This window comes from Ceratotherium simum, chromosome 6 (assembly GCF_057802395.1).
Source record: "Ceratotherium simum simum isolate JZ-2026a chromosome 6, ASM5780239v1, whole genome shotgun sequence".
In the NCBI taxonomy this organism is placed as follows: Eukaryota; Metazoa; Chordata; class Mammalia; order Perissodactyla; family Rhinocerotidae; genus Ceratotherium; species Ceratotherium simum.
This window is the reverse complement of record NC_141905.1, coordinates 57,649,435-57,671,625: the sequence shown is the minus strand read 5'-3', so window position 1 is coordinate 57,671,625 and position 22,191 is coordinate 57,649,435. Positions and strand designations below refer to the sequence as shown.

The window sequence follows — 22,191 nt, the reverse complement described above, 5'->3', positions numbered from 1 at the left end:
ATGCCCATGGCTCCACAATCACTGTGCCCCATGCTGCTCAGAGGTAGGGAGGATGGGGAGGCTGGGAGACTGGTGCTGGGAGAAGCATCCTGGCTAGACTCTTCCCATATATTCTCTTCTGGGAGTGGATTTTAGTCTAAAGCAGTGGTTCTCAACTGGGGGTGATTTCTCCTCCCCACCCCCCCAGAGGACATTTGGCAATGTCTGGGACGTTTTTGGTTGTCACAACTGAGGAAGGGGGTGCTATTGGCGTCTAGTGGGTAGAGGCCAGAAATGAGGCTAAACATCCTACAGTGCATAAGACAGCCTGCCAACAACACAGAATTATCCAGTCCAAAATGTCAATAGTGCCTAGGTTGAGAAATGCTGGTTTAAAGCCTTTTCAGTAGTTCAGGCTTAGAGGATTCTATTGACTCATCCAGTGGATGCCATACCTCCCTAAAGTGTGTGGCCTTGTCTTCTTCAGTGTAACAGGCTTTGAAATTATTAACTGCTTCCCTCTCTCTGATTCCATGTCATCTCTCCCCTTCTTGGTTTTACATCTAATTGTTCTTTTGAGACACATCCTCTTGAGTCCGTGACCAGCCTCATTAACCCCACTTGTCCTGTCGGCTCTCCCCAGTGGGGGAGCTGTCAAGCTGAGTTTTGCCGTCCTTTCCAGAGCCTCCTGTCAGACCGTGGAGAGACAGGCCCCAGTCGAGTATATATGACCCTTTCGCTGGGATGAAAACGCCAGGCCAGCGGCAGCTTATTACCCTCCAGGAGCAGGTGAAGCTGGGCATCGTCAACGTGGATGAAGCTGTGCTCCACTTCAAAGAGTGGCAGCTCAACCAGAAGAAGCGGTCTGAGTCCTTTCGCTTCCAGCAGGTAACTGGCTCCAGAAGGACTCCATTTCATGTGTGTTTCTCCACTAGACGGGAGCGGGGGACTGGGTCCACAGCTGTCTTGTGTATGGCTGTAACCGAGCACCTGTGGCTGGGCCTGTGAATGTTTATTTGAGTGTTGTTGTGAGTCAGGGTGTATGTGTATCTGTCACCTGTAGTCTAACCACAGGGCTCCCTGCTTGAGAGCTGGATGGCTTTTCTGGTTGTCATGAGGCTAGAGATCAGGAAAAAAGACTCACTGTAAACCCTAATCCTGCTGCTGCTGCCTCCTTCTGCATGTGGCTCTCTACTCTTGCTTTCTAGCTTTTTTCTTTTCAGAGTCCCTCTCTCTACTCCTAGTGCCAACACTCCCACAGAACTATTGCACTTTGGAACTCAAGGAGAACTTGGACAGCACCCAAGAAATATGATTAAATGAACAAGACAAGTCGGCAGACATAAAACCACCCGAGTTAAAACACACACACACACACACACACACACACACACACACACACACTCTCTCTCTCTCTCTCTCTCTCTCTCTCTCTCTCTCTCTCTCTCTCTCTCTTTCTGTGTTTCTATAGGCATGTATGCCAATACAAAGGCAAAGGTCTGGGAAGGGCCAGCCCATGCCCATCCCAATGGTCACCACTCAGGAGGAGACTGGGATTGGAGGACCAGGTGTCAGAGGAACCTCTTGCTTTACTGTATGGTTTGCAGTTTTTAATGAGAATATATAATTCCATACTTATACTCCATGTGTAATTTAGAGCAATCAGAAGAACTCGAACTCAACCTTAGGAAGCATATCCCTAGTCCAACTCCTTCATATTGAAAGGGAGTTAGGAGACATGTCCAAGGCCACGTACCTAGTAAGTGGTAAATCAGGACTAGAATGGTTGTTTTTCTCTCCCCCTCCCCATGGTGCTTCCCTGATGGTGCATATTCTAACCTCTGTTCTCATAGGACCTGATGCACCAGCTGTTGGGGGCAGGGGGAGCTGTTCTCATAGCGCTGAGATGGGAGCCGCGTCTCCTTGGAGTGGATTAGGTGGTGAGAAGTGGGGAAGTGGGTTGTAAAGCAGCATTTGTCCAGCTCTGACCATAGTCTGCTGGGTACTGTGCTAAGCATTGAATAGAGCTAATCTCTTCTGATCCTCCCGGCGTGCATGCAAGATAAGTATCATCGCTCCCATTTTACAGAAAACTGAGGCTCAGTCAGGATTCAGACGAGCCCTTTCTCACTCCAGAGCCCATGCTGCCTTCACTACACCTCTGCCTTCTTAGTGCTCCGTAAAACAGGGTCGCCCACTCTGCCAGCCTGCCTCCCTCCCTCTGGGGGTCCAAAGAAGGATGTGAAGGCACTCTGTAGTGCTCAATGCTGGAACCAGGGCCCTGCTCACTCAGGAGGCCCAGGGAGACTGCAGTCCTGCTGGGAACAGGCTGGCCCTGGCCAAACAACAGTTTTCTCTCTCCTTGCCAAGTCGCATGCCCACGTGGCACAGTACTTAAGAACAGTCAGGGCTCTGGAGCCAGGCAGCCTGAGTTACATGCTTGTTCTGTCACCTGGGGCTGGGTGGGCCTCGGCCTCTCTGTGCCTCCATTTTCCCACCCCTCTAAAGCTCTTACCATGCCTGGTACCTAGTAAATACCTAATAAATGTTAGTTGTCTTTCTATATCTATATCCAAGAGGCTTCTTCCTTTCTCATGAACTTGCCCAGAACTCTGGGGTGTAGCAGACAACTGAGGTTCTTGTTTGACGTGGCAGAGAATCCCACCCCATGGGAGCTGATACTACTTTGTGCCGGGACAGCATCCTGGTACTTCTGGAGTGTCCCTCATCCAGGGACCGGAGGTGTGAAGATGGTTCCTGGGGCGTCCTTTTCCTCCACGCCTCTGTCCACCCTTCTGCCTCCTGCACTTCCCCCTCCCATGTGTGGGCACCACCCAGGTTCCCTTCAGCAAATTCTCTGTGCAGGTGACTCTTGAGTCTGTCTCCAGTTCCATCTTTCCAGCCACCAGCTGGGCGTGTCCCCCACCATGCCTTAGACCTGCAGCATGTCACAAACAAACTGTCCCTCTAGGCTGCTTCCCTTGCCTGACTCCCTGTTTCTCTTCACTGCATTGTTATCTTCCAGATGCTGAGGTTCAGACTTCAGAACCTCTTGGGCTCCTCTTCCACACTACCCCGTACCCGGCCAGCTGCATGTCTTGCCTGGTTTCGCTCTGTTGCAGTCTTCTTCTTGCGCCTGCTCCTTTCTTTCCATTCCCCCAGCACTGGCTTCTATCACCTACAGCTGGCCTACCACACAGTCTCCAGGTGGGTATCCTTGCCTCCAACTCCTTCCTGCTCCCCTCTGCCAGAACTTATAGCTCTGGCCAGCCCACAACTTTCAATGTCTCCCTGCTGTTTCCTGGACCAAGCTCAGTCTCTCAGCTACAGTCACAACCCAACCAGCCTTTCCAGTCTGGCTTCCTGTGGCTCCCTCGTGACACCTTCTGGGCATCTGGATGTTAGTCCCTGGGGCATTTTCCCTAGAATGCTCAGACACTTACCTTCAAGGTGGTGGTTGTTGACTAAAATAGCAACAAATTTTGACTCGCACACCTTCTTTCAACATTTATTGAATGACTACAATAGAAGAGACTGCAGGATTTCAGAAAGGTACAAGACCTGGTGCCTTGCCCTTTGAGAGCTCATAGTACCTCTGAAAAGAACACTCACGTGCACACCCACACACACACCCACACGCACACGCATACGCATGCACTGGGCAAGTCACCATAGCCCAGTGCCGGCTGGCGTGGGCAGTCACTAAGGACTGGAGCAGTCTGGGGAGCTTTAGGGAGAAGGTGGGCCTTGACCCAGGCCTAGAACACACTCATGGAGAGGAATCGATGCCCCTCAAGGTCAGGGGAATGGTGTGAGAACACAATCTCAGAGGCAGGAATGTCTATAGAGTGTTTGTGAGCAGGTAAGAACTGGCTTGGTGCGTGGGGGAACCAGGAGGAGGGCAGTGGGTTATAAGGCTGGGAAGGAGCTGGAACAGAGAGGAGGGGAGACATTGTTGTGGACGAGGTGTCTTCTCTTCAGGCACAACATGTAAGAGTACTTGGATTTCTCTGGGGGCCGATTGCAAATGCACTTAGCCTTATTTGCATGTTGGAGATGTTATTGCAATGTGATATTATCTTGCAAACAGCATAAAGCCAGAAAGAAACTCTAATGCCCAGAGGGCATAATTCTGGCGTATACTTTAAAAATAAACAAAATTTTTTCCAGGAAAATCTTAAACGGCTAAGAGATAGCATCACCCGAAGACAGAGAGAGAAGCAAAAATCAGGAAAGCAGACAGGTATGTGGCTTCCTGGGGATGCTGCGTTGTGGGGGGCTTTGCTGTGATCTGTTGTCCTTAACTCTCCTTCCTGCTGGGACCTGTGTGGGCAGACTGTGTGCCCAGTGCCTGTCCCCTCTTTACAGATCTGTGTCCCCTGCTAGACTATGAGGTCCTTTCTGGTAATGGCTTTGTCTTATTAATTCTGTAAATCTAGTACCTGGCACATAAGACATGGCAGCAAATGAATGAATGAATGGCTTGAACTCTGCATCCCTCCATCCTCCCACTCAAAGAGGGTGGTAATGCTTTCTTCCCTGGCACCTAACTCTCCCTTAGGCATTTAGGAAGACATTTTTTTCGAGCAGAGAAAGGAGAAAATCTCATTCTCTTAAAGTCTGTTTCTGATTCAAGCAGGGAATTGTGTCATTGGTGTCCACACCACACACTACTTCAGAAGCCCAGGACTCAGGTGTGGCAGGGCTCCTGCTGTGTGTAGTGGGGGTCCAATAGCAGGGCCATGAATTCCAGTTGTGCACACTGAGGACCAGGCCCCTCTGCCCCCTTGACCCACCCTCCCCCATGTAACACCCATGTGGTACCATCCCCCTGAGCAAGGAGTGGGCATTTGTCCACACTGCATATTCCCGCTGAGAGCCCCTGGCATGCTGAGTCTCTATGGTTTACGCTGGACAGCCTTATACCAAGAGGAGCTGGCAAGAAAAGGCCTTCAGAGGCACTCAGATCTTGAATGGAGCCCCATTACATAAAGAACTAAGTTGTGGGGCCGGCCCGGTGGCATAGTGGTTAAGTTTGCATGCTCTGCTTTGGCCGCCCGGGGTTTGCAGGTTTGGATCCTGGGCGCTGACCTATGCACCACTTATCAAGCCATGCTGTGGCGGTGTCCCGTATCAAGTAGAGGAAGATGGGCATGGACATTAGCCCAGGGCCTATCTTCCTCAGCAAAAAGAGGAGCATTGGCAACAGATGTTAGCTCAGGGCTAACCTTCCTCACCAAAAAAAAAAAAAAGAACTAAGTCGTGCATAACTTCTGTAGTCTGTCTCCAGCTGCCATCAACAGCTCAACTTCTCATGAACCTGATCAGGCTGGTAACACCTACGTCTTCAAACAGGACATCTTCCTGCCACAGGCCCCTTGCTCATGCCTCTTCCATCTCACCTGTATGAAAACTACTGGGCTACAAGACCCACCTCTGGCAGCGCCTTCTCGGTGAAGCCTTCCTGGACCACTCCAGGCCATTGTGTTCCTTCCTCATTTGAGCTTCTATAGAACTACTATCCCTTCCATCCATCTGGCACTTCTCATTTGCTGCCTCCAATTGCTATTACTTCATTCTTTCATTCAAACCATCAGCAACTTCCAGAGGTTCTGCCTCCAAAATGCATCTTAAATCTGATCATTTCTCACCATCTCCCATGCCACAGCTGCAGCCCAGCCACCATCATCTCTTCCTGGATTAACGCAGGAGCCTCTTCCATTGTCTCCCCGTGTCCATGCTCACTCCCCTACAGTTAATCCTCCAAACTGCAGCCAACAGCCTGTTAACAATAAACAATCAGATCATGCCACTCCCTTGCCCAAAGCCCTCCAGGGGCTCTTGTCCCACCCAGAGTAAAACCACACTCTTCACTGTGGCCTACAAGGCCCTACGTGATCTGACCCCTGAGCTCATCCCCCGCAACCCGGAGCTCCAGTCACAGTCACAATGGACTCCTTTTTGTTGCTCTAACAAGCCAAGAACATTGTCCCCAGGGCCTTCACACTTGCTGTCCCCCCTCCACTTCTGTTCCCACATCTTTCCTGGCTGGCCCTTTTTCATCCTTCAGAGTTTGGCTATAAGTTCTCCTCCTCAGAGAGGCCTTCTCTGCCATTCTTTCTGGAGTAGCCCTCCACGACTCACTTCCTGTGCCACTATATACCCTCTTTTCACATAACACAGACTGGAATTATCTTAGCTTTCTGTTCTCATGGGTATTTTTCAATATCCGTTCCCCACCCCCCCCCCACCCCCCACTGTAAGCCCTGTGAGGGCAAGAACTTGTCTGTTTTGTGCTCTGCTGAATACCCAGCACGTAGCACAGTATGGTGATGGAGCTCAAGAAATCTTTTTTGAGATGGTCGATTTCAGTAAAATGTTTGGTGACACCATTCATTCATTCCATAAATACTTAACTGAGCACCAGGCACCCTGCCAAATACAGAGACCTCTCAGATGCGATTCTCACCGTCTGGTAGCTTAGGAGTTAGTCTTTTATTTGTATAGCTCTGGTTTTCCTGGCTAGAGCCTGTCCCACAATGCCTGGCACAGTGTTCTGCATATAGTAGCAGCCTAGTGAACATTAATGATTTTGACTGTTTACGAGAAGAGTTGTTAAGAGGTTACAATCATGGCAGAAGGTCAGAGAGGTCATCCTAAGACATCTGTTTGGGTGACTAGATTTTAAACGTATGCTGCCACCGGCCAGGCTCACACTTGTCTGCCCTCCTGGTTGAGAGGAGGAGAAATGAGAGAAGGTAGAAAATCTGGTTCAAGATCTGCACTGTTATCCTAGGGTCAGACAAGAGGGCTCTAAGTGGTAAAAGGGCTGAAGTGGTGCTTTTTAAAACTAGGCACATGAACCCAAAGATAGAAGCCTTGATTAAATGAAACATTTCAAACTTTTAAATATAGGCAGCCTTGAGAAAGCTGCAATTTGGTGCTGCATGCGGGGTTTGAAGGCCGGGGAGTTGTAGTGTTGGAGTCATCTGTGCTTGGCAGCCTGGGCTCCAGAACTGAGCCTCCTGGTGTTGTCACACCTGTACCCACCCAGGCTCCACCTGGGGCCACTGGGGATACTGAAGCAAGACGGACACACATGCGGGGGAGCGGAGGGGTACAGGCATGGGCCCTGGGGCTAGCAGGGTTGGGGTCAAGTTCCTGCTCACTGCTCACCCCTAATTAGCTGGGAACTGTGGGCAAGATACTTCACCTCCCTGAGCCTCGGTCCTCGTCTGCAAATGGCACGAGTAGAAGTGCCCGTGAGGTTGCTGCAAGGACTGAGTGAGTTAGGGTATAGCCAGGCCTATCACAGTGCCGGGCTCATGGAAGCACTCTAAAAACCGTGCACACCAGCTGGCGTCCTCTCACGCAGGGCCTCCTGGGGTGTGTGCACTGGGCTATGACTCGCCGTTCAGGGCCCGGCCCTGAAATCTTGGGTTTTGAAACATTATTTGAAGTTTACCCAAGGCTAATCAGGCTCCAAATAAGTGATACCCACCAGTGGCTGTAGTCTAAATTAGAATGGTCAATGTCTCAGTTTTTCCAAAGTAGCATGGCTTAATGCCCTCCCTTCCCTGCCCCCCCAATCTTCAAGAAGCAGACCCTCTGACTAGGAATTTCTTTTGGTGGGGAGAGGTTAAGTAGTTTTACTTTTTATGTCACGGGCTTTAATTAATGTCATAACTATTAAAAGATTAAACTATTTATAATTTGACACTGAACAAGAATGACTGGGGACCACAAGCAGTCCACATGGGGAGAATGTTCTACCCATCAGCTCCAAGAGTCTCCCTTTGTTTTTGTTTTTTATTGTGGCAAAATATACATAACATAAAATTTACCATTTGGACCTAAATGTGCAGTTCAGTGGCATTAAGTACATTCACAATATTGTGCATCCATTACCACTATCCGTTTCTAGAACTTTTTCTTCTCTGACAAGGATTTGAGAACAAGTATGATATGGGCGGTGATCCCAGGGAACACCGGGGCGGGGGACGGGGAGTGGGGGCGGTAGGTAAGTGAGAGAGGGAAGAAAAAGCGGCCAGCAAAGTGCAGTTACCACTGTAGAGACTGGAGCTTCATCTTCCTGGAGACTCCGGGAATCAATGAAGAACACTCTGGAAGAGTTATCCCTCCTGAGGGGCAGGAGAGCTGGGGCATTTATACACCATGTCTTTGGTTGAAGCCTGCTGGGGGAGGGGCACTTATAATCTGGCTACCAGAGAAAGCCTCAGGCAGTTGAAAGTTGGACCCTGTACTGCATGGTGAGGCCCAAGGACATCAGAGCATCTGCCAAAGAAAAGGCGTCATTTATGGTTGAGTAAATGTGATATTAGTTAACTCCATAAAACTTGATTATATATTTAGTAACATACTAACTTGTAATTGCCTATTTCCCACTGAGGTGCCTCAGTACTGCTATATGCGTGCCTGTAGAGGTAGGGGTAGGAACTGGGGAGTAGAGGGTAGGAACTATGGCGGGTGGTAGAGGATGCGGGGAGCAGTGGATTAGGATTGGGGCAGGGTTTAGGGCCTCTTACTCTGCTTTGACCATTGCAGCTCCTTTAAAAATCTGTTTTTCACATTGAGCTTCTGTTTTCACTAGAGGAAGGAATTCTGCTTCACAAAAGAAAAAAAAACATTTGAAAACTATTGACACGGGGTAACATTGACCTATAAGAAAATAAGGGTTGAAAAATAGCATTTCTGCTTAAAGGACCTTTTCCAGGAATGGAGCCCACTCTAAACTCAAGGACTGACTCGATTCATTTGGAAAGCTCATTTACCTTAAAAAAGAAAAACAATGGTTATTTTTCTTTCATTTGGGTTAGAACACCAAGCATAGTTAAAAATATGATTCTGTTCATAATAACTTGCTGGTCTTTCTGCAGCCCTAGGGAGTTGTTTTGCTCCAACTGAGATGGTACAGAGTGTTGATGGCGTAGGAAATCAGAAGAGGGCTGGCGTGACTCCTGGCTTGTTGAATGCTCCAGCCTATGAGAAGACAATCAATATTTGTGTTCTGGGTGTGTCTGTGGCCAGTCTGGAGCAGGATGCTTGGGTTCTGATCCCCAGTTTGTCACTGAATCACTTTATGATCCAGGACAATTCCTTTAACCACTCTGTGCCTCAGTTTCCTCCTCCGTGGTTATACCTGACTTATCTACTTAATGGAGAAGTAGTGAAGTTCAAAGGAGCTGTAATAATGCATGTGAACGCACTTGGGGAAAGTGCTGTGTGATAGAATGAGGATAATTATGATTCCTGGCATGATTCCTTTTTTCAGAGAGTATCAGGATTTTGTAGACATTTAGACTGGCTCTACTTGATTTTTTAAACTTTTGACTGCCAATTTACTTTTCCTGTGTATTTTACTTTCCTTCCTGCTAGAACTGGTTGAGAGTAGAAAATTGCCTCATTGAAGTGAATTAAGCAGACGGGAACCTCCCTTTAAAAGGTTGTTGTTAAAAAGCTAGGTCAAAACTGAGGGCAAAAAAAAGTGTGACACGTGTTTGGGTTCTGGGACACCGTAGGCTCACACCCATGTGTGGTGCACTTGGCTAGTCTCGGCCCAAGTCCTTCCAGGCCTGGGTGGGCGCTTCCACTGCTCACCTGTAACCAGGAGATCCTGAGGACGTGAAAAGGATCTGTGTTACACGGAGCCCTGGGAGGCTGGTTTAGTACTGGGACCATGCACCACACTTGGAACCGGAGTCTCTGGAATGAGGAAAGCTTGTGCCATAGCAAACCAAAAATCTGCCCTTTTAACATTCTCTCTGCAGAGTGTTTACGTAAACTTGGTCTCCCCTGTCCTGGCACCTGCTCTTTCTTACTCTTCTAGTTGATCCATTTGCCCTTCTGGCTTTGGCAGGCGGAGCCACCTCTGCCCCTGGGCTCCCTGAACTTCCTGCCGCGCCGCCCAGGCCCATAGAGGAGGAGAGGCGGAGGCAGAAGTGGTACCTCCAAGATAAGAGCACACGTCCCCAAAGGGACACTGAGCTTACACTCATCCCAGAGGCCCTGCCCGGGCCCTGGGACTGTCCAGGGTAACAAGGGGAGCCCTGTGACAGAAGCTCACCTGGCTTCCACGCTTCCCTGGGGGGGAAGTTGGTGTGGGTGCACACAGATGTTTTAGTCTGCTTGTCAGCAGGAGCTTTTTTTCTGTTCATAGAACGTGGGGGTGGAAATCTAGGGAGGAATAAAGACCAACCACTGGGCAGGGCTAAGCCAGTAAAGAGATAAGTTTAATGCTTTACAAGACAAAGGAATAATCTGTCTTTCTGAATCTGTGGGGTCTAAAACCACTGATCAGCCTTGCAAGTCACAAAATCTTTCACAGGCCTGATGGATCGCCTTTCATTAACTCTCTGGATTGTTGCTGTCAGTTGCAGACCCCCCCCACTCATCATCTGTCATTTATTAAGGGATTGAGAGGCAGGATGAGTAGTGGTTAAAAGCCTTGACTTTGGAGCCTGGGTTCAAATCTCAGCTGTCCCACTTACCAGCTGTGTGATGGGGGCATGCTACTTCACTTCTTTCTACCTTAGTTTCTGTGGGGAATCATGATAATAGTATTTATTTCAGAGGTGTTGGGAGGATTCAAGGAGCTAAAAATAGGGAAGCTCTTAGAACTCTGCCTGATGCACAGGGGAACCTGTTATTAGGATCAATGACATTCATAACCCCCCCTCCAAAAGAGAAGTAATTCAGAGAGGTTGACTGACTGACACAAGTTCCACAGCTGAGGAGTGGCAGAGCTGGGGGCCCAGACCTTTCCCCAGACCTTTCAGCTACCTGATGTGGAAGTGTTTCTCTGCCTTTTCTCACATTTCTCCATCCCAAGTCTTCTGTCACCCAGCAATTGCCACACAGGATTCTGTGGAGTTTCAGTGCTGAAGTGGGCTGGGCCCCCACCCCCTTCCCACTCCTCTTCCCCTCTTCTTTTCTCTTTCCCCTCCCCTCCCCTCCCTTTCAGGTACCCTCCAGATTCCAGTGAGGGAGGCAAGTGGAGAGGAGGCAGCTGAGCAGTTTGGTAAGTGGCAGTCTGGTCCCTTGAAGCTTATCTCATTTTCCTCTAATTCCAGATTTGGAGATCACGGTCCCAATTCGGCACTCACAGCACCTGCCGGGGAAAGTGGAGTATGGAGTCTATGAGAGTGGCCCCAGGAAAAGTGTCTTCCCCCCAAGGACGGAACTCAGACGAGGAGACTGGAAAACAGACAGTACCTCCAGCACAGCAAGTGAGCAGGCTGACCCACTGGTGCCTTCGCGGCTGGACTCCAGCTGGCGCCTTTGGTCTTTGGGATCATTCTCTGTTAGGAGCCCAGCAGATCTCAGTCAGAGCCTGATTTGGGTTTGGGGAGTGTAATAACTTGGGGATATCTAGCCTGTGAGGTTTGCCTTTTTTCGGGGCTGAAAGATCCTTTATGCAAGTATCCCCTGAAGCCAGATTGCATGATAATTATTACTCTATCCGTTTTATAAATAGAAAAACGTAATAATAATACTAGTTAACATCTATTGAGCATTTATTATGTGCAAAGCCTCTTCCGTAGATTCTCTGATTTAATTCTCACAGTAGCTCTATGGGATAGGTCCTAGCCCCTCTATTTACTGAGGAAGAGACGCGTGCCTTGCCCCAGGTTAAGTAGCTAATAAGTGGTAGAGCTGGGATTTAAACTCAGGCAGTCTGGATCCAGGGCCAAGACTCTTAACCACTTTTCTTTGTGCTTCCTCAACTGTGATCAGGGGAAGGAAAGGGTACAAAGTCAGAAACATTAGGAAACAATGGACTCAAATTTGAGAATTCCAACTTTACAGGCAAGTTGAGGATCTAATTAAGAAATGTCTTCCTTTTGGCTTGAAAGCTTGAATAGGAGTCTGATTGCAACAGACAATACAGGCTTGATGCCCAGGCAGGAGCTGGGGGCTTTGTTTCCGTATCCAGGGCGGTGTTAGCTGACTTCAGACACGCCGGCTTCATAAGCCAAGCAGATCCAGTTTCCCTTCTTTCATACATTTTAGTGTTGTCAAAACAGCTAGGAGAGCAATAAAAGAACAAGAGACAAGCTGAGTTTCAGGACTCATGTCTCCTTAGATATCAGGCAAAGAACCCCTAAATGGATATGGGGGCAGGAAGGTCATCTAACCCAGGGTTCTTAATGTTTTCTGTATCACAAACTCCTCTGAGAATTTGATAGATGCTCTCTGGATGCACTTCCGAGAAAAATGCACGTGTGTGTGTATGTACACACACACACATACACGCAGTTTTGCCCATCTGTGGACTTAGGTCAAGAACCTCTGAACTAATCTCCTCCTGACTTTATAGATGGGGTATTTGTAATCCAGAGAATGAAAGAGTTTTGCCCAAGGTCACACAGCCAGTGAAGCAAAGATGGGAATAGAACCCATCTCTTCTCTCTTTCAGGTTAACATTCCTGCCACTATTACCTGTCGAAACAGAAAAGCGTATCACACAACCACGCAGGAAGTCTAGACTGGGCAGAGGAGAAAACCTCTCCTTATGTAATGGGAGAGACAACGTGTATCCAAAACCCTCCTGAGGCAATTTAGAGAAGTCTGACAAGTTCAGAAGTGGGAGAGGTTTTCCCAGGGATCACAGGTGGCAGAGGAAGCAAGGGGCAGGTGGCCCATCTCTCAGACGTGTCCTGGAGGGGAGGAGGAGTGGTGCAGACCCTCTCAGGGTGGGGCAGTGCATTCTGGGGTGAGGGGAGGGGGAATTTGACAAGACAAATGTAAAGTACTCATTTCAGGTTCAGATTAATTTAAAAGACTTTATGTGTGTGTTGTACTTTGAGCTGGCTTGGGGTGAGAACAGAATGGAAAGCATGAACCGTGCTTCTTCCCTTGTGTGATGGTTTGTTGCCCAGGATGGCTAGCTCATCTGGTTAGAAAATGTTATGAAATGACAGACCAATGCATTTTACTCTACCTGGGGGCTGTAGACTGCATCCAGTCCCTGTCTTACAGTTTCTGTTATCTATTGGTATAAACCACCCAAAACATGGTGACTTGAAACATAACCATTTATTTATGCCTGATTCTGAACTCCGCCAGGACTTTGGGGATGGTACATCTCCATTCCATGTAGGTCAGTTGCCATCACTCACGCAAGTATATTCAGCTATAAGCTCGGCATGGGGTGGAACATCCAAGATAGTCTCTTTCTTTCAGATCCCCTCTGACATATGGCCTCAATTCAATAGCCTGAACTTTTTTTTTTTTTGGTTTTAATTCCCTTTATTTTCATATGGCTTACATTTAAATCTTTTGTTGAATTGGACTTGAAATCCATGTACAAATGTTCTTCAATCTTTTAGCAAATTGCAAAGCCAAGTCATTAAAGACAGAGGCTCTGCATTGCCTTTCATCATTCACTGAGACAGGACTATGGCTGGGGTCAGTGGCCTTCATCAGCAGGTGCCTTCCTTTGGCTTTTCTTTTGAGTCAGGATCTCCTAGACTTCCTTCACAAGGTCTGGAAAGGGAACATTCCAGAAGGACATGCCCCAATGTGCAAGTGCTTATTAAGCTTCGGCTTGCATCACACTTGCTAATGTCATATTGGTCAAAGCAAGTCACATGGCTAAGCCTAGAGGGAGAGAGGGAGGGTGATATACCACGGCATGGATACTGGGAGGTGAGGGTCCTGGGGTCACTAATGGATAACCTCCCGTCTTGAAATTGATGATTTGATGATAGCGGCTATCATTAATCAAATGCTTACTCTTGCAGGCCCTGTGCCAAGCACGTTACCACATGATCTAACTCATTCTATACAACAATGCTGTGAGTTTCTAGATCAGGAAATGGACCCTTAGAAAGGTTAGGCATCTTGCCTTGGGTCACTTGACAAGTAAGCGGGGAGTCTGGGTTCACATCCAGATCTTTCTGTGCTCTCAACCATGGGGACATATTGCCTTCCGAATAAAAATATTTCCCAGGGCAAGGAGGGAGAGTGATGATGGCTCAGCTCTGATCCACCAACTGCCCCTTAACCCCCAGGGTCACACCCTAAAAACAGCACTATTTTTATTATGGTGCAGCTGTCATCTCTTGCGAACCACAGAAAAACAGTTGCAAGTTAAATCTGATGATAAATAAAATTTTAAGGCCTAGAATATTAGTGTTATGTTTAAGAGAATAAAAGTTTCATTACAGAAAGACTGTTGATCTTCTCTGAGGTTGTCTGGTCCAAGTTTCTTAAAGGTCATATATTTGCTCATTTTTTCTCTCATTCGTTCCTCCACCAAATATTGAGGACAGCTCTGTGCATTCTGAGCTAGACTGTATACTGGAGACATAAAAATGGAAAAGAAACAGAGCCTGTCTTCAGGGGGCTTATAATGGAGGAGAGAAAGTACAAAACCAGTATGAGTTAGATGCTTGTTTGATCCTTCTTCCCTGCTGACAGAAGCCTGGCAAGGGGTGGGCACTGCCCTCCTGCCCCTAGCAAGAGTGAAGATGATGGGGGCTGGGACCAGAGCCTCCTACCAACTGTGTAGACCAGAGGGGATATGGGCAAGCAAGTCATCAGCCTGGAGAGGGGAGAGGGCCAGGGCAGATGAACCAGGGACCAAAGGTTCAAAGCCAAATGCTAGGGGTTAAAGATTTAAGAACATCAAGGAAAGGGACAATGGGACAATGGTGGGTGTGAATTTCCAGGGTCCTGGAGCCCATGTCTGGATAGCTTTTTGCTCCCTCCTAGTGGAAAACCTTTGGAACGAAGCTGGTTCGTTGTGAGGGAGTGGGAGGAAGAATGATGAATGATATGCAGAGGCTTGGCCCCACAGGGATGGGACCCCATGGGCAAGAGGGGTTACTTCCATTTGGGGGAATTTGGAAAGGTTTTGATAGCATTTGTCCTGAGCATTGGAGACTGAGAAGATTTTAGCTTTGTGGATAGGAGTGGGCTGGGGGGAATGGGGAGAAAAGGCCATTCTGGCCAAGTGAACAGTGTTATGAATAGAAATGAATAGAAAGGGACAGAGCCACATGCTCCTTAATAACCAAACTCTGAATCTCCTGATTTATATAAGCATTTTGACACGGTATTTTCAAATTTAAAAATGTATCCCCAAAAAGTAATCCAAACTTATAAATCTTAACTTGCTCTATTTAAGCTAACATCTAAATTAATTAGGTCAAAGTTGATACTATAATGAAGTCAAAACTAATTTACCTATAAACTAATATGGTGAGGAGCTATTTTAAGTGGAAATTCAGCAAACCTAAGATCTGGCGATATTGTTAGTGGCAATCTTGGTAAATTAAAGTCAAAATTTCCTTGTTTTTGTTGATTAGCTGGTATTCTTCCTTCTTCATTGCTAGATCATCACATCTTGAGCTTGTTCTAATGCTGTGCTATCCAATATGGCAGCCACTAGCCTCATGTGGCTATTTAAATTTAAGTTAATTAAAACCAAATAAAATTTAAAATTTAGTTCCTGGGGCCGGCCCGGTGGCGCAAGCGGTTAAGTGCGCACGTTCCGCTGCGGCGGCCCGGGGTTCGCCGGTTCGGATCCCGGGTGCGCACTGACGCACCGCTTGTTAAGCCATGCTGTGGCAGCGTCCCATATAAAATAGAGGAAGATGGGCATGGATGTTAGCCCAGGGCCAGTCTTCCTCAGCAAAAAAGAGGAGGATTGGCATTGGATGTTAGCTCAGGGCTGGTCCTCCTCACACACACACACACAAAAAAAATAAATAAAATAAAATAAAATAAAATTTAGTTCCTCAGTTGCACTAGCCATGTTTCACATGAGCTACCATATTGGATAGCACACCATAGAACATTTCCAGAAAGTTCTATTGGATAGTGTTGGTCTAACGACATAGGTGATAAACTCCCAGTTCAGAAACTTTGAGCACCTAACTTCACACAGTCACAGTTCCTGCCATGAGTGTAAATTGTACTTTTGAATTTGTCCTTTGTATTTTGTTTTGTGTCAAACTGTCTGGCCTCTGATTAGAAGGTATATATATATGTGCGATACATGTGCATGCTTCCTGTAATTCCTAAATAAGGAAAAAACTTCAGCAACAAAATTTCTTTGCAGACTTTAGAAATACCACTGAACAAGGGAGAAACTAAGCATCTCTGTTTCCTTGTCTGTCAAATCAGAGCACTCATATCAAATAGGACTTTTATCGGGATTAAATGCAATCATGTTTTTAAGGCACATCACGTGTGGTAAGCCGTCAGTAAATGGTAGCTGTAAAGCAAAAAATGGTAATAAAAAGGTGAGCCATTTCCTTTTACGCTGAAAACATAAAAAACAGACAAAAACTAAACTCTAATAAAATAGGATAAGATGGCAGCATTTTGAAGACTCCCATATTCACAGCTTCTGTCTTGTTTCTATCAGTAAAAACAAGGAAGTGCTCAAGTTGCGCACTTTATTTTCGCCTGAAAGAATCCACAGGCCGGGCTGATTTTGTTTGTGCCCTTTAGGCAGCACCAGTAACCGATCCAGCACCCGGAGCCTCCTCAGTGTGAGCAGCGGGATGGAGGGGGACAATGAGGTGAGAACCGGGACCCCACCCCCATCTGTCTTGTCCAAGAGCTTGTTTCATTGCAAGAAATAGAAATCCAAGTGAAAGAAACCAGACACAAAAGGTCACATATTGTAGGATTCCATTTATATGAAATGTCCAGAATAGGTAGATCCATAGAGGTAGAATGTAGATTGGTGGTTACCAGGGGCTGGGGGTGACGGAAATGGGGAGAAACCGCTTAATGGGTACAGTGTTTCCTTTTGGGGTGATGAAAATGTTTTGGGACTAGATAGAGATGATGGTGGCACAATATTTTGAATTTACTAAATGCCACTGAATTGTTCACTTTAAAATGGTTAATTTTATGTTATATGAATTTCAATAAAAAGAGAGAGAGGGAGGAAGGAAGGACAGGAGGAAGGGAGGGAAGGAGGAAGGGAGAAATAGAAATTCACTCAGACTGGTTAAGCCAAAAGGGGCATCTGTGAGAAGGAGCTGGATGCGTGTCAGGGAATCTAGGGGCAGTGATCACATCTCGGGGCCTGGATCAGGAGAGGCGAGGCACGCTGGAGCCGACCCGAGCCGAGCCCACTGCTCTATGTGTGCCAGGCCCACGTGCTTCTCTGTGCATATCTGCCTTCTCTCACTGCACACTGGCCTTTTCTGCTTCTCCACACGTAGAGTAGCAAACAGTGCCCTGAGAGCGATGAGGCTTCCTAGCAGAGAGTAAGCTGCTGCCTTAGGCTGAGGCCCAATTTGGGTCATCGTGTCCATCCTGGTCCAGTGACCAGCAGCTGGGATGAGCAGGAGGGGTCACTGCTATCCCAGCAGACTCCCTGAGAAAGGGTCCTAGGAATGGCCCGCCCCTCCAGTGTGCACTCGTATTACCCTATGACTGAGTATTACCCTATGACTGAGGACCACTCACGATTCTGATGTCCCAAAAAGGGACTTTTGTTTAAAAATAAATTTCTTTAGCTCAATCTGGTTCTATAGAGCAGTGCTTCTCAAACTTTAATATGCATAAGAATTACCCAGGATCTTGTTAAAATGCAGGTTCTGATCTAGCAGGTCTGAGGAGGAGCCTGAGATCCTGCGTTTCTCACAGGCTCCCAGGTGATGCTGATGTTGATGGCCCACAGACCACACTTAGAGTAGCAAGGACCATTAAAGACAACGTGGGCCTGATTGTCTCCTCAATGACCCTAGGAGTCAATGGAAAGCTGCCCTGGTGTTATGGGGTGATTATCAGTTTGTGAGTAACCTTCAGCCAAGGCCTGAGGAGAGCTGAGGGGCTTTTGGGATGGTGGTGTCCAGCTGTGCTGGTTGCTTGATGCAATTTTCACCTTTCTTTCTCATCCTTTTAACTGTAGGATAATGAAGTCCCTGAGGTTACCAGAAGTCGTAGTCCAGGCCCCCCACAAGTGGACGGAACACCCACCGTGCCCCTTGAGAGGCCCCCCAGGGTGCCTCCGAGAGCTGCTTCACAGAGGTAACATTGCAGCTGATAGGAAATTTTTTCCTCACTCTTTGAATTGCAGGGGGAGAGTAGGATTTGGGGACATCTAAGATGACCTAAGAATGAGTGCAGAGCCAACTGAAATGCCTACTTTTGACACATTTCAATGTAGACTCTTCATTAATGTAATTGATACTTTCTTCAGTTGCAAATACTTTAAATGGCAAATGCAATATTTCCTCAATGAAATACATTGGTAAACATCAACTTTTTGAATAACTTTTATCTGGTTAGAATTCGGCTTCCTAATAACTAATTCCCTTGGCTGTATTGTGGAGACAGTGCCTTTTGGGGACCAGGAGATAAGAACGAACTGGGAATGAAAATGTAGGTGAGAGGTAGCATGGGGTGGTGGTGGGAAACATGGCTCTGGTGCCACACTGACTGGGGACAAGTCTCTGGCAGCCACTTGTGAACTGGGGTGAATTATTTAACTTTCATGTGCCTCAATTTCCTTGTCTGTAAAATGGGGATAAAAATAGAACTTCCTCCCAGAAGTGTAAGGATTGACTTTCTGGCCCATAGTTGGAGCTCAACAGTATGAGTGATTTTTTATACAGGAAAAGAGTAAGCATATGGAGATTTGGAGATGGGCCTTAGACACAAAAGTTTGACAGATTTACTGAGCTCTGACATGTCTTTCTTCAGAATGCTACTCGGGCCTGTGGTGGGAACCTTTTTAAGGTCTCCTGGAGTAGCTGAAAAAGTGGCTTGTTTGGCGATGCAGAGAGGAGCCCTTGGAAATAAAAGCCTAGGCTTATCCTAGGAGTTTAATTCTTTGACGTCTAAAATATAATGTGGGGGGAAAATGATAAAAGGAGGAAGCTTTTTTTTTTCAACCAGGATTTTTTTGCATTTTGAAACTTTTAACTCAAATCTCATCAGTGGAATTTGTTGAGAAAGTGCAACAAGGAGGCTTTTCTCCTGGTTTTCTGGAAACAGAAGCTAACTGCACTAAGGATCTTTCCATTTCTTCCTTTGCTATTTACCACTTTTCCCTGGGCTCCCAGCAACATTCATGTACTGACACCTGTGACACAAACCTCCCCCAGTCCCAAGCTGCATCACATACATCAGACGTGTTTGCCTGGTGTAGACTAGAAGTCACAGAAGGACTTTAGTGATAATCTAGTCCAATCCTCTGAATTTACGTGATGTTCTGTTGCTTGAAAATTATTATATAGTTGGTGATTGGGGAGGGGTGTGTATGGAGAGTGCTTATGGTAATAAATGCTAATATTTATTGAGCACTTACTATACGCTTGATATTATGATAAACACACTAAATGCATTATCTCATTTAATTCTGTCCACAATTCTCAGAGGTAGATATTTAGTATTATTCCATTTTGCAGATGTAGAAACGGGGGCTTGGGGGCCGGCCTGGTGGCGTAAGCGGTTAAGTGCATGTGCTCTGCTGCGGCAGCCCAGGGTTCGCTGGTTCAGATCCTGGGCACGCACCGCCGCACGGCTTGTCAAGCCATGCTGCGGCGGTGTCCCATATAAAGTGGAGGAAGATGGGCACGGATGTTAGCCCAGGGCCAGTCTTCCTCAGCAAAAAAAAAAGAGGAGGAGGATTGGTAGATGTTAGCTCAGGGCTGATCTTCCTCACAAAAAAATAAAAATAAAAATAAGATAGAAACTGGGGCTTGAGGTTAAGTTGAGACTTGCTCTGTGTGGCAGATCTAGGTATGCCTGAGTCCAGGATCCAGTCTCTTAGTCATTTTGTTATACCTGTCCAAGAAAGTCAAGGTATCATAGGGGGAGATCCAAGATCTAAGACCTGTTATTCCTGAAGGTTGAAGAGTTTGGAGACAGTTGTTTAATTGCACCAAGATAAAAAGAGTTGTCAAGCTTGAAACTATAGCTACAAAGACTCTGTAGAATTTTGTTAATGGAAGAGAAAAAGAGAACCACCAGGGAAACGGGTTCCAGAAATTAAAGAACAGAAACTGGGATGCATTTAAATGTGTAAAGAGGGGTGGCAGATGAATTGTTTGGGGAGTCTGGAAACATGTTGTGATAAAAATGGAGAGAGAAAAGGAGGAAAACACTTTTTACTAAAGAAATGGTGTTTGCAAAGAAATCTGTAATTGATAGACCTTGGGGTTTGGGTGCCTTTTTTGTGTGAAGAAAGATTTGCAAATATGCAATTGTTCTATAAGTGTGTATGCAATTTTCATAATAAAATGAAGAGATGTTTGAGCGAAGAATAAAACAGGCCTGTCTCCTGAGTGGCTTCGATGCTTGACCCACTGACAAACAGGAGGTGAGGCTGACCTTGGTGGTCTCCCCTCCACTTCCAGATCTGGGAATTGGCAACTCTTCCCCACCCATGTTCTCCTGAACACCCGTTTCTCTCAAACAGCACTGGTTGGTGCAGCCTCCATCCTGCTCATCCCTCTCTCCCAGGCCTGGTCCATTCCTTTGCTCACTCTGCATGCTGTCCCCAGAGCCTGAATTGCCAGCAAAGACTCTAAATCTCCATCTCCATCTCCACCTCAGCTTTCTGTTTCCTACCGTTTACTGGACCGACTGGACCTTCACCCAGATGTGCCACAGATATCTCAAACACAGCCTGTCAAAACTGAACTCATCATCCTGCCTGCCATTCTCTGTCCCCAAACTGCTTTCCTCTCATGAGTTCCAGCCTGAGATAATGGCACCATCCTCTTGTTTCCCCAAGCCCCAAACCTGGGAGTCATCCTCCATTCCTGCCTCCCTCGCAGCTCCCACATCCAGTGTTTCTACAGGCTCTGTCCATTCTGCTACCCTTTCAGCTCTCAGATCCACCCCTTCCTCTCCATCTGCCGGTGCCTAAGTTCATCCACATAGGCCCATTCTTACGTCCCTGCCTCCAGTCAGTCCCTCCTCCACACTGCAACTAGAGTGCACTTTCTAAAACAGAAATAGCTGATGATGTCACTTCCTGGCATAAAAGCCTTCAGATTTAATTCTGTATTTTTTTAGCATGCTCTGGCCCTGTCTAGCCTCAAGTCCCACCCCTCTCCTGTATTCACCAACACTCCACCCCTTAAGAATTCCCAGTGAGCTATGCTGTTTTGTACTGTGTCTTTGCCCAATCTGTTCCTTTTGCCTAGAATGCTGTCTTTCTACTCCCTTCCAGTCTCTGCTTAGAAAATTTCTACACATCTTTTAGGACTCAGTCCAAACATCACCTCCTCTGTGAGGCCTTCCCTGATGTTCCTATGCAGAGTAAATCTTCTTGTGGTTCTCCAAACACCTCTATTATTCATTCCACGTTGTGGCCCTGGAGACATACCTGTTTCCTCAAGTGGGTGGTGAACCTCAAGAGAATAGAAACTGTTTTCAATTAAAAATTTTCTTCTACTCTCCCCAGTGCTTAGCACAGTAACTGGAACATACTAGGAACTTAATAAATAGTCATCATGTAAGTGAATGAATGGATGGGTGGATGGATTGGTGCGGCTTGGGTTGGAATTCCTATCTCCTCAACAGTTAGCCATCAAGTCATATACCACAATGCAGGTGGGTTGTAGGTTAGTGGAGACAGGCTTCACACTCCCACCTGTTGTAAATTCCCAATATATTTCAGCGTCAGTGAAGGCAGATGGTGACAGGAACAGGAGCAGAGGCATTACATCTTTGTATGGCATTTCCCTTGCAGGGCATTAGTCCCTACAGAGTGGGCAGCAGGTAGTGTCACACTCTTCATAGGTAAGGTCCTGCCAGTTGAGGGAAAAAAAACCAAAATCTTGCTGAGCCATTGCCCCTTGGTTTTTTAATATATTTCGCCATTTACTAGTGATTTGCCAGTCACTAACAATCTATATACTCCCCTTTAGAGCATAGTCTAGGTACCACCGAATGAGAACACACTTCTGGAGGCCTCCTACAGTACCAGGAGGCAAACCTTTGGGTGCTGACTTATAAAGAGAACTGTGGAGTCCCTAGGAGGGGCTGGAGTGGTCAGGAAGTGAGGGGACTTGGGACTGAGACTATTTATTAACTAATAGGGAAGCTTAAAAATATTTTTAACAGCGTTATGACTATACAAAAGTCTACCAGCTAAATAACAGTCCTGCTTTAAAAGAACGTTAACCGACATCAGGATTGCTGGGTTCTTGAACCAAAGTCATCATCAGTAAGACCTCACGCTCAACAGGGAGGAGAAAGCAGCCAGTG

General features: G+C 46.9%; 1 protein-coding gene across 4 annotated transcripts in view; it reads left to right on the top strand.

Annotated features, from left to right (window-relative positions):
* Positions 1-22,191, top strand: part of PIK3AP1 (phosphoinositide-3-kinase adaptor protein 1) — a 108,862-nt gene that overhangs the window by 80,420 nt on the left and 6,251 nt on the right. For all 4 annotated transcript variants that reach the window (XM_004427894.3, XM_014785606.2, XM_087432353.1 and 1 more), the window contains 5 exons: positions 662-867; positions 4,150-4,222; positions 11,070-11,225; positions 16,462-16,532; positions 17,879-17,997. In XM_004427894.3, coding sequence (XP_004427951.1) covers positions 662-867; positions 4,150-4,222; positions 11,070-11,225; positions 16,462-16,532; positions 17,879-17,997 — 625 coding nt within the window. The remainder of the gene's footprint in view (positions 1-661; positions 868-4,149; positions 4,223-11,069; positions 11,226-16,461; positions 16,533-17,878; positions 17,998-22,191) is intronic.